The 14431-nt window shown below is 47.7% G+C and overlaps 1 protein-coding gene across 1 annotated transcript in view; it reads left to right on the top strand.

Annotated features, from left to right (window-relative positions):
- NIM1K (NIM1 serine/threonine protein kinase) overlaps positions 1-9716 on the top strand; it is a gene marked incomplete at its 3' end in the record, with an annotated part of 46638 nt that extends 36922 nt beyond the window's left edge. The window contains exons 3-4 of the mRNA XM_082622364.1: positions 6619-6887; positions 8967-9716. Of these exons, the coding sequence (XP_082478490.1) occupies positions 6619-6887; positions 8967-9716 (1019 nt within the window). The remainder of the gene's footprint in view (positions 1-6618; positions 6888-8966) is intronic.
- Positions 9717-14431: the final 4715 nt, after the last annotated feature.

The following is a 14431-nucleotide window of genomic DNA, read 5'->3' as shown; positions in this document are numbered from 1 at the left end:
GATGCTCCCTTCTAAATATCTCACCCTTTCCTAGTTGGATTAAATTGCTGTAATCTGTCTCCCTCATCCATATTTATCTCATCCTCTGCACTGCAGCCAGAAGTGGTCTTTTAGAAAATGCAAGCCTGGTCATGTAGCTCGCTCTCTGCTTGAAACTTTCTAGTGATTTCTCTTGGTTACGAGAGGGGAAGGGTGCAGGCAAGGGATAGTTAGGGAGTTTAGGATTGATATATACACACTGCTATATTTAAAATGGATAAGCAACAAGGACCTACTGTATAGCACAGGGAACTCCACTCAATATTATGTAACAACCTAAATGGGAAAAGAATTTGAAAAAGAATGGATACATGTATATGTATAACTGAATCACTTTGCTGTTCACCTGAAACTTAACACAACATTGTTAATCAACCATACCTCAATATAAAATAAGATAAAGAAAAAAAAAAGAAACTCTCCAGTGGTTTCTCAATGCCCTTAATCTGAGGTCCAGAATATGACTCATGGATTTTGGCCCTGGCTGACTCTCCAGCCTCTTCTTGGTTTATCTTTTCCTTCATTCCCCATGTGCCAGCTCCACTCTCTTCTTTCAATTCCTCAAAGGCAATGGTCTCCAAAATAGGGTGCACATACCCATGGGGGTGCCCACTGGGATGAGGGAAGAAAATATTAGAACTTCTTTTCTATATTTATTTGTGATTACATGTTTTTAATTTCCATGATTACATACATTTAAAATGTGTATATTAGTAGTGCATGCATATAATTTATAAATAAATATACATAGAGAGCAATGCTCAAAAATATTTATTAGTAAAGGAAGCTAATCAAAAAAGCGTATAGATACCCTAAGGTATTAGGGTCTTTCCTGCCTCAAGATCTTCTCTCCTATACAACCCTACTATTACAAACTCTCCTTATTGCTTCTCCCCTACTTTCCTCTAGTTAACACTCAGACTCCAGGGAAAGTGTTAAAAATCTTCCCTGACCCTCTGACTCGGGGTACATCCCCTTGTTTTTTGCTCCACTGCATCCCGCTCTCTTACCCTCCTAGCGCACTGTGCTGGACTTCTTCCATCTGCTTCCCCAGATCCATTTTCCACCCTTCATTTTGCTCTCTGTCCCAGACTTCATCACGTCTCTTTAGTCCTATGGGTTCCAGTTGGCTTTGGCTTGTAGGGAGCCCTTGAACTGGATCAAAGGAAGGAGAGGGAGAACCTGAGATCTGTTCCCCCAGCCTGACTGTGAGGTTGATTCAGGCCAGCTGTACTTCTGGAAGGGCATATCAGCTCCCCTCAAGGTAGCTTTCTCTACACAACACTCTCTAGGTTCTAATATCTGCTCCCTCCCCCTGTCCCTTTGGTCCCAAAGACAGATTTTGCTTGGTCCACTCTAGGTTTGAAATTTTGAATTAATTGCTGACACTTAATGATTAGAATGATTGCATTACAATTCAGATGTCTCTTGAAAAAAATTAGATTTGATAACACTGAGTCTACATCCCCAAAAGTAACAATTGTCTGGAGTTGAGTAGCAGCTGCCCCTTTGCTCTGGGGCATGTACTTCTCAGGACTCCACAGTCCCCACTACTCCCTATTGCCTTACAATAAGCTTTCCACCCTATTTCCACCCTGGCCTCTAGAGACATTTGAGTTTGCAAGTCCTGGTTTAAGGAAATGTGTCAGTCTCTTCATCAAATTTGGAGAAAGGGGAGGTTTACCTCTCGAATTTCTCTACTTCTCTCTCTCTCCTCTCCGTCACTACCGAGAGAGTCCTCTCCCTGCGGTTGCTCTCGTCACCTCCCAAACCACCACCCTGCCCTCAGGTGTGTTCTGCTCCTACCCCTTTCCCACACTGCAGCCAGAGTACCCGTTCTAAAGTGGATACCTGGTTAGGACAATCCCTTAAAACCTTGTAGTGTCTTCCTACTGCCCTAAAAATAAAGGCTACTTTATTTATTTTTTACATCTTTATTGGAGTATAATTGCTTCACAATGGTGTGTTAGTTTCTGCTTTATAACAAAGTGAATCAGTTATACATATACGTATGTTCCCATATCTCTTCCCTCTTGCGTCTCCCTCCCTCCCACCCTCCCTATCCCACCCATCTAGGTGGACACAAAGCACCGAGCTGATCTCCCTGTGCTATGCGGCTGCTTCCCACTAGCTATCTATTTTACATTTGGTAGTGTATATATGTCCATGCCACTCTCGCTTTGTGACAGCTTACCCTTCCCCCTCCCCATATCCTCAAGTCCATTCTCTAGTAGGTCTGTGTCATAAAGGCTACTTTAAAAAAAAAAACTGAAGTATGATTAACTTACAAAACTACATTACTTTCAGGAGTACAACATAGTGATCCAATCTTTTTATACATTACAAAATGATCGCCATGGTAAGCCATCTGTCACCATACAGAGTTATTACAATATTACTGACTATATTCCCTGAACTATACATTACATCCCTGTGACTTATTTTATAACTGGAAGTTTGTACCTCCATCTCCATCACCATGTCAACTGAAAAAAAAAAAGCACAACCTAAAAGTTGAGAATTATCTTTTATTCAGCAGACAAAACTGAGGACTTAAGCTGGGGACACAGTCTCTCAGTTGGCTCTGAAGAGGTGGGTGGGGGGAGCCAGGGTATATAGGAGCTTTTGCAACAAAGACCAGGTAGTCAGAACTTCAAAAGAAGTTCTGGAAAACCAGATATTGCAAGTTAAGGAATTCAGCACTTTTCTGTGTATGGGAAGATGCAAAAGTCTGGGCTCACTGAAATCACTCCTTTGATACGCACCTCAGCTGTCTGGGGCCAGTATCCTGCGCTTTCTCATTCTGAGTCTCCTCAGGGTGCAGGGGGGGTCGGGTGGCTGCGGGGCTGACTGCTCGATGGCTGGCACCCCATTTCTATCCTGAGTTCCCTCAGGCCTCCCCTTGAGCGGCTGTAACGTGAAGGCTTAATGGCTGCAACATCCTTTCTTTACTGATATGTCCGGCAAAGTTTTTTTTTTTTCTCTGAGAGTGTATTTCTTCGTCTTCCCACCCCCAAGACTACATTTCTTGAAATAATTTCCAGGTCTCTGGGTAATGTGATGCCTGCCTGCGCTGCAGGCCGGTTTGGGACCCCTTCCCCCCAGCCTGCCAATTCTCCATGCCCAGCGGAGTGGGCTCCTCTTAGATCCTCAGACACACACGGGACATCTTGCCCAGACCTGGCACACTGTCCCCTTCCCACGGCCAAGTATTGGGCCTCCCTCCTCACCTCCTGTTCACAAGGCAAGTGTCATTTCTCAGGGGGTCTCTCTGTTCTCCTATGTGCGCCCCTTCCTAACACGTGCCACGCTTGTAATGAGGGTTTTTTCAAAGTCTCTCTGTCTCACTGGACTGTAGGAACATGTCTGTCTTTTTCACAGTCTGGTGCAGAGTAGGTGCTGCCTGAACATTTGTCGAAAGGGTGGACTTAGAGACCTAGTTCTTCACGAGCCGGCAGTTTCTACCACGTAGTGACAATTCAGAACACCAGGGCTTTTTCAAATGTTTCCTATGTTTATACATTTACGTTATGCGGCATGACTATAATCTGATTTTTTTTTTCTTTTTTTTTTTTTGCGGTACGCGGGCCTCTCACTGCTGTGGCCTCTCCCGTTGCGGAGCACAGGCTCCGGACATGCAGGCTCAGCGGCCATGGCTCACGGGCCCAGCCGCTCCGCGGCATGTGGGACCTTCCCGGACCGGGGCACGAACCTGTGTCCCCTGCATCGGCAGGCGGACTCTCAACCACTGCGCCACTAGGGAAGCCCCTATAATCTGATTTAACACGAAGCGGAGGAAACAGGCTGGGACTAGAGTGAGCCATCGGACGCCTAAGGGTGTAGAATTTCAGAACGCATTTCCTCTCGCAAACCTTCTCCTGCCTCACTCTGGTCCCGGCCGTGGGAGGGCAGCCTTTCCTAAGAACCGCTCAAATATAAAACTGAAAATCTAGAACTAGGATTGTCCTAAAGGGAGGTTTGAGACAGCGGCCTGGACGCACACCCCAACCGGATTCTTGGGCGGTCGCAGGGTGAGCAGCGCGCGTGCAGCTGCGGCGGCCGAGGGGGCGGCAGAGAGGGACCCGCACCTACGCAGAAGCCTGGCCCGCGCTGGGGAGGACCGGCCGCAGCAGCGGCCCCTTCCGCAGGCAGGCTGCCAGGCTGAAGGACGGACTTCATTATTCTAGCCCTTGGAATAACAGCTCGCCCACCAGGCTACCCAAAACCAGAGTTTCTGTTTCAGGTAAACAGCGGCGGGGAATCTTAATCCTAAAGCCTCAGCAGCAGAAAGGACGCGAGCAGCGGGGCGAGAACGCCCCGGGGACCTGCCGTGGCGGTCCATCCGTCTGCCGGGAGGATTGCCCGCGGAGGTCGCGGGAGCCCTGAGGGTCCTGCTGCGTGTAGCTTCCCTCCTCGTTCCCCACCCGAGCAAGCGCGGCCACCTCAGGCACCAGCGAACCCTGCCTCTTCGTCTTCCAGGAGTCCTAATGGACCTACTTTAACAAACCGATAACACTCCTAGGTTAAACTAGCAGCTTCTATCTTCATGCCCATAACCACTGTGCCAAAGTTCCTCAAACCAGTTGTTTTGCAAGTAGGTCAAACAGGCGCCCTGCCATCCCGTTCTCCCCGTTTATTTGCCTGGAAAATTCTTTCTTATCTAAGAGAAAGTCTGGTCCAGTTTGAACCAAAAAATGAAGTGTTACTTTGGAGTAGAGATTCATTCATTTTCAAACATTAACCATTTTTATTACACAATCTATGTTAATTGTATAATTAATTGTAGGAAAATTAGAAAACACACATAAGTAAAAAAAAAAAAAATTAAAGGAAAACCATCCATTAGCGGGGGATAAACTGGGATATTGGGACTGACATATATACATTACTATAAAATAGATTAATAATAACCTGCTGTATGGGGCTTCCCTGGTGGTGCAGTGGTTGGGAGTCCGCCTGCCGATGCAGGGGACACGGGTTGTGCCCCGGTCCGGGAGGATCTCACATGCCGCGGAGCGGCTGGGCCCGTGAGCCATGGCTGCTGGGCCTGCGCGTCCAAAGCCTGTGCTCCGCAGCGGGGGAGGCCGTGGCAGTGAGGGGCCCGCGTGCCGCAATTTAAAAATAATAATAATAATAATAATAATAACCTGCTGTATAACACAGGGAACTCTACTCAATACTCTGTAATGGTCTACATGAGAAAAGAATCTTAAAAAGAGTGGATATATATACGTATAACTGATTCACTTTGCTGTACACCTGAAACTAACACAACATTGTAAATCAACTATACTACCCCAATAAAAGTTTTTAAAAAAAGAAAACCATCCATGATCCCCCTATTAATAAAATAACTATTGTAAACATTTTGGTATATATCTTGCCAGATTTTTTCCTATGCGAATGCATATTTGTGTTTTTCCTCACTTGTTCTATACTGAGCAACTTTGCATGTTCATACATAAAGATCAACGTGATTATTTTGATAGCTGCATGTTGTACCATTAGAGAGATAGATGAACCACACTTTAACCATCTTTCTTGCTGGACACTTAAGCTGTTCCCAGTGTTACAGAAGTCTTCTTACACAAGCAATCTTGTACATGTGTCAGATTATTTCTTTAAGATTAATTGCCGAAAGTAAAAAGGGTGGGTCAAAGGGTGTGACCATTTTAAAGACTCAAGACGTACTACCAAACTACAGTCCAGACCCATCTTACCAACTAGACCTCCCACCAGCAGCACATTGCAGTGCCCGACTCTTCATGGCTTTCCAACAATCCAGACACACCGAGCACTGGTGTTTCCTGTACTGGTACATGGTGTGCCAGGCACTGACAAAGTCCAATCAGATCAAACAGCCCACACAAGGAAGGGGGTAGGAGGAAGAAACAGATGAGGAGTCAATATTTATAGGTAAATGTGCTGAGATTATAGTACAGAGAATACACAGAAACTGGATGCCATCATCTTCCTGGGACAGGTGTCATAGAAGGCTTCCTGGAAGAGGTTGGTTCTGAGGCTGGCCTTGAAGACTCATCCGGCATTAACTGAGTAAAGAACAGGAAGGAGTGATGAGCCAGAGAGAGGAAATAATCCAGGTAGATCCGGGTAGAGGAAAGATCCCAGGCATGAATGTCCTGTACCTTTTCAGTGAACAGCAAAACGTTCTGTAACGTTAGACTACAGGGTGCGTGGGGAGGTGGTTCGGAGTGGTGGGCCATGAGGCCGAAGAGGTAGCTTGGGCCTGATCAAGAGGGGCTCTGTCAGCTAAATAAAGGTGCTTTAACTTTATCCAGAAAACTGGATAAAGTTCACCAAACTGAAACCTCCTTGGGAGGCAGGAGTTGGCATTAAAACCTGTACATGGTAGAGTCACACTGATCTAAGGGACCAACATGGATGTTGAACTCAAAAATTGCTGTTTGTCATTACTGCTCAGGAGATTTCTGAGCTGGAAATAGACACTTATCCTCTGTGTCTAGTGAAATAGAGGGACTAGGTTCCTTCCAGGTCTAAATAGCTATGAACTCAGGCACATCCTTTGACTTTTTTTTTTTTTTTTTTTTTTTTTTCCAGAAAAGGTGGCCATTAAGATCCTGGACAAGACCAAGTTAGACCAGAAAACCCAAAGGCTCCTATCCCGCGAAATCTCCAGCATGGAAAAACTGCACCATCCCAACATCATCCGCCTTTATGAAGTCGTGGAGACTCTATCCAAGCTCCACTTGGTGATGGAGTATGCAGGGGGTGGGGAGCTCTTTGGGAAAATCAGCACTGAAGGGAAGTTCTCAGAACCAGAAAGCAAGCTCGTCTTCTCCCAGATTGTGTCTGCCGTGAAGCACATGGTGAGCGGGGCGAGGAGGGAGAGTCTTGCTCCCATTCTACCCACAGTGGGAGCATGGGGCTTTAGTTTACCATCATCTAACCATCCCCGAAGGCTTTAGTCCTACAAGGCCAGACAGCAGTCCCTTCTTGAGAGTCAGATGTCTGGCTGGGATTGTGCTCCCTGCCTCCGAAGCAATACCCAGGGATCTCCAGTTCCACGGCAGCCTCCTGGCCTCTGTGGAAGTTGGCAGGAGTCACTCTGAGCAGCTGGATGACCATCACCCCCTCCTTAGCCACATGCATTCCTCCAACCCCGTCTTCCACTACTTGGAGAGCTGGCTTCTCACTGCTTCTTGGCCTTGCCTCCCTAATTCTGTGTCTAGGATGCCCTCTCCCCTCTTTTCACATCTCACATCCTCAATCCCATCCACACTTCGTGACCCAGCTCAGTTCTGTCTCCCTCTGTGAAACTTTCTTCAATCTTGGGTCAGCCTGCGCTGATCTTCACGCCTTTGGTGAACCCACTGGCTCTTGCTGCCTCTGTGCTCAACACATTAACACTTGCTTGTGTCATTCTTATTTTAGTTCTCTGATTATGTCTTTAGATAAATCTGGACTCCATAAGCATACTCCCCAGTTCCTCCGTGAACTGGTTCTCCTGTGCCCTCCCTGTTGTTGGTTGTCCTGCTGGGCACACAGGAGGAATCCGACTTGCAGACCTGATGACCACTTGTACCACTCTGTTAGTGCAAAGGTTTTCTGCCCTCTTTGCCCATCTCTCAGTCCAATTGGCAGGAAGAGACACTTGTCTGGTGTCTATATTAGTTGAGAGGCTGTTTCTAGTTTGCTCCTCTGTTCGGATGTCGTGAGACAAGAACTGGCATCAGTGAGCTCCTGGCCAAGTTATTAGCAGGTTACTAGTGACCTAAGGGGCCCAAGAGAGCAGCTGGGAGGGAGAGGGGGAGGAAAAAGAAGTGAGCAGGGAGAACCTGAGTGTGATGGTAGTGGCTGTTTCAGACCTGTGGCTGTCATCTAAGTGGCCCTGTGCCGGGGTGAACTTTCCCTGGGCCAGGGAATAAGCCAGACCCACACCAAGCAATAGAGCAGATGGGCAGAGTCTTGCACATTCTACTTGGAAAAGAGATCTGGTGGGAGAGCAGAAGCGGATCCAGCAGCAGAGGATGCAGACTGAGTCCTCTGAGGCTCTACACCCTGACCTTTCTCCTAGCTCTCTGGTCTCCAAAAAGAGGAAGGGTGAATGATAGACATAGATCCGAATTTTATCGGGTTTGTTTGCTATGTGCCAGGACCATGCTGAATGCTATAGATACAGCATTGATCACATACAGTTCTCACAACAGCCTCATGAGGCGGTTCTCAGTGTCCCATTTTACAAAGAAGGAAGGCGACACTCACATACACAGCTGGTATAGTTGAATCTAGAATTAACCAAGATGTCAGGCTCCAAAGCCTGGATTCTTGCCAAAGGAGATCCAGCTGGAAAAGTGACATTAAACCATTTTCCAAGAGCCCTTGGCATTAAAGTGGTCAAGGGTCTTCAAGGTTGTCTGGATCCAGAATTCAAGGGTAGGGATTGGATCTGCTGCCAGAACCTTGCCCAACATAGTATCCTCCCTTCTATTGAATTCTGTAGCGATAAAGGAGCCCACCCAAAGGAGCAGGGGTGTGGACTTGGGGGAGGGCTCCTCACCTTCTTGGGGTTGGCCCTACTCAAGGGATTGCTCAGCCAGAAAAACCCATACGTGGTCTCAGAAACGAAGGATTACTGTGTTTCACGAGCTCTGGGTCTTACTTCTGGCCCTAATTCCTGAGTCCACGTGTGTGGGACAGACTCCAACCCTCACCCCACAGAACAGAACCTTTGGTCTGCTTGGAGGGTGTGGGCTTTACCCTGGGCTAATGGTTATGACAGGGCAGCTCTCAAGATCTGAGGTCTGACATGACTTACGTTGACCTCCATTAAATTTCTGTTGTTACACCATTATCCCCTCATTGTTTCAGAGCAACTGATGCATCTCTAATGTTGGTATTTTACTTTGAAAATGATGACTTTCTCCCCCTTTGTCTTCTTTCCACAGCATGAAAACCAAATTATTCACAGAGATCTGAAAGCAGAAAATGTGTTCTATACCAATAATACTTGTGTGAAGGTGGGTGACTTTGGGTTCAGCACAGTAAGTAAAAAAGGTGAAATGCTGAACACTTTCTGTGGGTCCCCTCCCTACGCGGCGCCCGAACTGTTTCGAGACGAGCACTACGTTGGCGTTTATGTGGATATCTGGGCCTTGGGGGTGCTTCTGTACTTCATGGTGACGGGCAGCATGCCATTTCGGGCAGAGACCGTGGCCAAACTGAAGAAGAGCATCCTGGAGGGCACGTACAGTGAGCCTCCGCACGTGTCAGAGCCTTGCCTCAGGCTCATCCGGGGAGTCCTCCAGCAGGTACCCACCGAGAGGTATGGCATCGACTCCATCATGAACAATGAGTGGATGCAAGGAGTGCCGTACCCCACCCCTCTGGAGCCTTTCCAACTGGATCCGAAACATTTGTCAGAAACCAGCACCCTCAAAGAAGAAGAAAATGAGGTTAAAAGCACTTTAGAACACTTGGGCATTACGGAAGAGCATATTCGAAATAACCAAGGGAGAGATGCCCGGAGCTCCATCACAGGCGTCTATCGAATCATTCTGCATAGAGTCCAAAAGAAAAAGGCTTTGGAAAGTGTTCCAATAATGATACTCCCAGACCCTAAAGACAGGGACCTAAAGAAGGGGTCCCGTGTCTACAGAGGCATAAGACACACATCCAAATTTTGTTCAATTTTATAAATTGCATTAGACTGCTGGTAATTAACCAAGATCATTGTTGCTGCTTTCAAATTTTTTCACCAACTTGAGTGGAGACTTTTTTGTAATTTTTAAATAAATTTAAATTTAAGATATGCATTTCCCCTCCACCCCCCGCCCCCCCAAAAAAGTCCATTAGCTCAGATTCTGGCTTGGTTTGCAACCTCATCTTGTTTTCAAACTCTAGCATTCACTCAGTTAATCGAGAAATACTTACGCAGTGCCTACCATGTGCCAGGCACTGTTTAAGGTGCTGCAAAATAAAAAATAGGCCAGGTCCTTCCTCTCCTGTGCAGGATAGTCTAGTCATTACTGCAGTTTGTCCTGAGGCTGTAACTGGACTCATACCTTCCTTCCTCCATCAACCACTGTAAATTTCCCTCACCTTCGGCCAGCATTTCGGCTGGTCTAGATTGGGTGGTATGACCCAGGCCTTTATCATCAAAGGATCTGAACCCTTAGATGCCTTGCTCTTGTGGGCTCATGGCTGCTGCAATTGCCTCTTCACCATTATTATGAGGCTCTAAAGTAACACTCTTGGGTTCAGACATACTCCTCTTTAGCTCCTTATGAAAATCAGGGTCAGTAATTCCCACCACTGTAATAGCTCCTTTCTTTGCCTGCTTGTCACCTGGCATGGGGATCCCAAAGTGACCATGTGGTAGCCATAGATCTCAATTCACTGGACCCCTACCGGGTCTCCTGGTAGAAGCATCCCCCTGCCCCCAGGATCGAAAACCTCTAATCTAGCCAAGCCGAGACTGTAGGAAAGAGAAGTACAGATTCTTCAAGTGGGTCCCTGGTTGTGATGGTAAGAAAAGTCAATCATGCTTCTACCCAGTGGTTCCCAGACCTGTGTATTTTAACAGCAGGGGACACGTATCTATGAGCCATTGTTAAATCATGTATACTGAATCCTGGGGGATAGCACCCCAGCCCTGCAGGGTGCTGCCCTATAACCGGTGCCTTAGCTGAGCCACTCCATCCATCTACGCTGGCTGCATCTGGTGTTGAGGTATATAGTAAGAGGGGTACATCCCATGGTCATGTGCCCGTTGCCCACACGGCTTTTACCAAAACTGTGGTCCTTGAGGCAATGTTGTGTAATATACATGATGATGGACCAGGTATTCTCTAGGACCTAGCATGATTGTATTGGAGAATTCACTGAAGGCAGGAAAGGTGAACCCATATCCTGAGTAGATATCATCAGTTCCATAAGGATGAATCACTGCTGTGTTTGTCTGAAGTTATGACTCTGTGGATCTGATAATGCCCAGCTCAGGAGGAGACAGCTCCATTTGCTTGGTCCCTCACTGACCCATAATCAGGTGCTCAGTCTCTCCTAGAGCCTAGAAACACACCAAGATCCTGAGTAGTTCTCTGCTGCAGAAAGCATGGCCTCACTCCAGGACCCTGCAGGGCTGTGCTGTAACCTTCTACAGCGGTTGCCAAAGACTCCACACCATATTCTTAAGCACCACGTAGACAGAGTAGCAATGCAGTTTGCACCGAAGCCTGAAACTGCTGTAGATTTTTTTTCTGTGGCATCCACTTGAAACCAGCAGTCCCGACAAATGAGTTAGAGGAATATGCCAAGTATAATACATGTGCTTCCAAAACCCAGATAGGCCTACTAAACCCTGTGCCTCTATCTCAGCGCTTAGGGGTACAAGGTGCAACATATGTAGGCGTGCCTCAGGTCATTCGTCCTCTAAACACTTCATCAGTGTGGCCAGACCCATGAATCTTCATGGGTCTGCTCACCAGCTTGCCTCTTTTCTTTCTTTTTTTTGGCTATACAAGTAACACTCTAGCAAACTGTCCCTCAGGACTCTGTGATCTATTAGCCACTGTCACAAAGCCCTGCAAATCAGGGCACCCTGACTCCCACTCCAGCCTTACCGTCCATTATATTATGTCCACCTCGCCTCTGACATTTAAGTAATGACACATGGCCTCTGCCACTCTGGAATCCCGTTACCCCTGCATGCCCAGTTCCATGACGGCATTTCGTACTGTCACCCCCTGCCTGCAGAGGACAGGAGTCACTGAGCTTGTTGGAGATGCTGGCGCCCCCTCCCCAGTGCAGTCTTTTTTTTTTTTAAATATAAATTTATTTATTTATTTTTGGCTGTGTTGGGTCTTCGTTGCTGCGTGCGGGCTTTCTCTAGTTGCGGCCAGCAGGGGCTACTCTTCGTTGTGGTACATGGGCTTCTTATTGTGGTGGCTTCTCTTGTTGCGGAGCATGGGCTCTAGGCGCACGGGCTTCAGTAGTTGTGGCACATGGGTTCAGTAGTTGTGGCTCACGGGCTCTAGAGCACAGGCTCAGTAGCTGTGGCGCACGGGTTTAGTTGCTCCGCGGCATGTGGGATCTTCCCGGACCAGGGCTCAAATCCGTGTCCCATGCATTGGCAGGCAGATTCTTAACTACTGCGCCACCAGGGAAGCCCCACCCGTGCAGTCTTTATTACCTGTGTGAAGGCAGTGTCCTCCTGGGAACTTAGGTGGTTCTTCAGACCCACATAATGAATCCGTTCTAACATTCACACCTCCTGGAATTTTCTGACCCTTTCCTTAATCCTATGGCACAGCAGTTCCCCCGTCTCCACCTCATTTGTATGCCAGACTCACATCCAAACCTCAGTAGCTATCTCAGCAGTAATATTAGGACCAGCTTCAGGTGTCCTTCACTCAAAGTCATGGGTAAATGCTCCCATGATAATAAACTCTCCGTTAGCCTGCCTTATAGCCTTTCCTCAACCTCCGTCCCTGGCTCACTACCCTCAAGAACCACTCACACACGTTTCGCCCGGTTCCTGACGGTAGCATATTAGACAGGTTCTGCAATTCCTTCAGGGTCTGAGTATTTCCTCCCTGACAGCAGTTGTAGTTCTCTGCTCAGGCTGTGCTGAGGCGTGACTGGTTCCTGGCTTGGAGAATAAGGGTGTTGGAAGCGCATCTTGAGGCGCTCAAGCATCCTCCTCCTCAGGCATCTGCCTCCCCAGAGGCCTTGGCAGGCTCTTCAGGAAAGGAAGTACGAGCTGCCCCTGCCAGCCCCCAACTCGCGGAATCCTGGTGTTCAGCACTTGCAGGCTCCTCCACCCTGTTTACGCTGCCGTGTCCCACTCTCTTGCTGTTGAGGCTCTGACTTTGATAAAGGAGAATTGTCAAGACTGAATATTTTATCTCCTTTGCAGCTCAGCCAGCCTTACAATGAGATCCTGCGCCTGTTTTAGGTAGTTTTCTCTCTGCTGCAGGAGAGAAGCCTCTCCTTAACTGTCACTACAAAGGCCCTTGGGCTTTCGGTGTGCCTTGAGCTGACAGTTGGCTGACTTAAACCTGACATTTTCCCCCCTCAGGCTTCCAAAACAATGAACAAAAGCTAGCCAAATCCAGAGGCTTTATCATTGCCCCATCCCGTTCAAGTGCTGCAGGGGCCGCATGGTCCAGTATTTCATCTCCCCCCTATACCTCTAGATGATGGCCTCGGTAGTAACTGTGCTGCTCCTGCAAACCAGGGGTTGTCCGCACCCTCTTACCAACAGCACGTTAGTGTTCTACTGATATCTTAACAAATTACCACAAATGTAGTGCCTTAAAACAACACAGATTTATTATCTGACAGTTCTGTGAGACAGAAGTCCATTGTGGGTCTCACTGGGCCAAAATCAAGGTGGCATCAGGGCTAGGTTCCTTTCTGGAGACTAGGGGAGAACCCATTTCCTTGCTTGTACCTGCTTCTAGAGGTGGCCCAGATTCCTTGGCTTGTGGCCCCCTTCCTCCATCTTCAAAGCCAGCAATGGGCCATCTCTTTGCTCACCCTTGTATAGTGACATCTCCCTCTGACCACAGCCCAGAAAGGCCCTCTTCTTTTAAGGGCTCCTGTGATTAGGTTGGGCCTATCCAATCTCCCCATCTCAAGGTCCTCAAGCTTAATCACATCTGTTTTTGCCATGTAACATAACATATTCACAGGTCCCAGAGGTGGAGATCAGAGGTGGGAATCATTCTGCCTACTACAAACAGCAATGGGGTTTTTGCCGTGACTGGTCAGTAAACCCGCTCCAACCACCTATCCTGAGGGTCTGCTTTATAGGGGGCTGTTCTGGGTACCAGTTGTATTAGCCTGGATTCTCCAAAAGAACAGAGCCTGAGACAAGAGCTTGCATGTAAGTCACTTATTTAGGAAATGATCCCACGATGCAGGAGTGAAAAATAAGAGGCGAGCCAATAAAGGATGTGTTGCCAAATTGGCTGTAGGCAACTGGTAGTTGACTCAGCAGGATCTTCTGAGGCCCCTTCTGGAATGCTTCTCAGAACTGTCTGCCCAGGGGAATGAAAGGAGGAAGCATTCATCTACCAGCAAGTAAGAGTCCACTATTGTTAAGGGTGGCCCCATGGGAACTTAACTTCTCTGCACTTCTGGGCCATAATATTATGAGTTCCGAATGACTTCTATGGGCACCCTGCAACACAGAGACTGAAATGAGGGGTGTGGAGCAGGAATCCGGAGGGAGGTACTATCATATTCTCTGAGATCCTGGTCAAAGACTGCATGGAAGCAATTGCCACAAATGTGGCTAGAGTAGAAGGCAGGGCAAAGAAGGCCTCAAGTGGGCCCAAGGTTTCTGATGCATAGATCAAAGGCTCTAAGGCTGGAGTAAACTTGGCATGTTTGAGGAACGGAGAAGGCA

This window comes from Mesoplodon mirus (genome assembly GCF_964341445.2).
Source record: "Mesoplodon mirus genome assembly, chromosome: 5".
Lineage (NCBI taxonomy): Eukaryota > Metazoa > Chordata > Mammalia > Artiodactyla > Ziphiidae > Mesoplodon > Mesoplodon mirus.
This window is presented reverse-complemented; position numbering and strand designations above follow the sequence as displayed.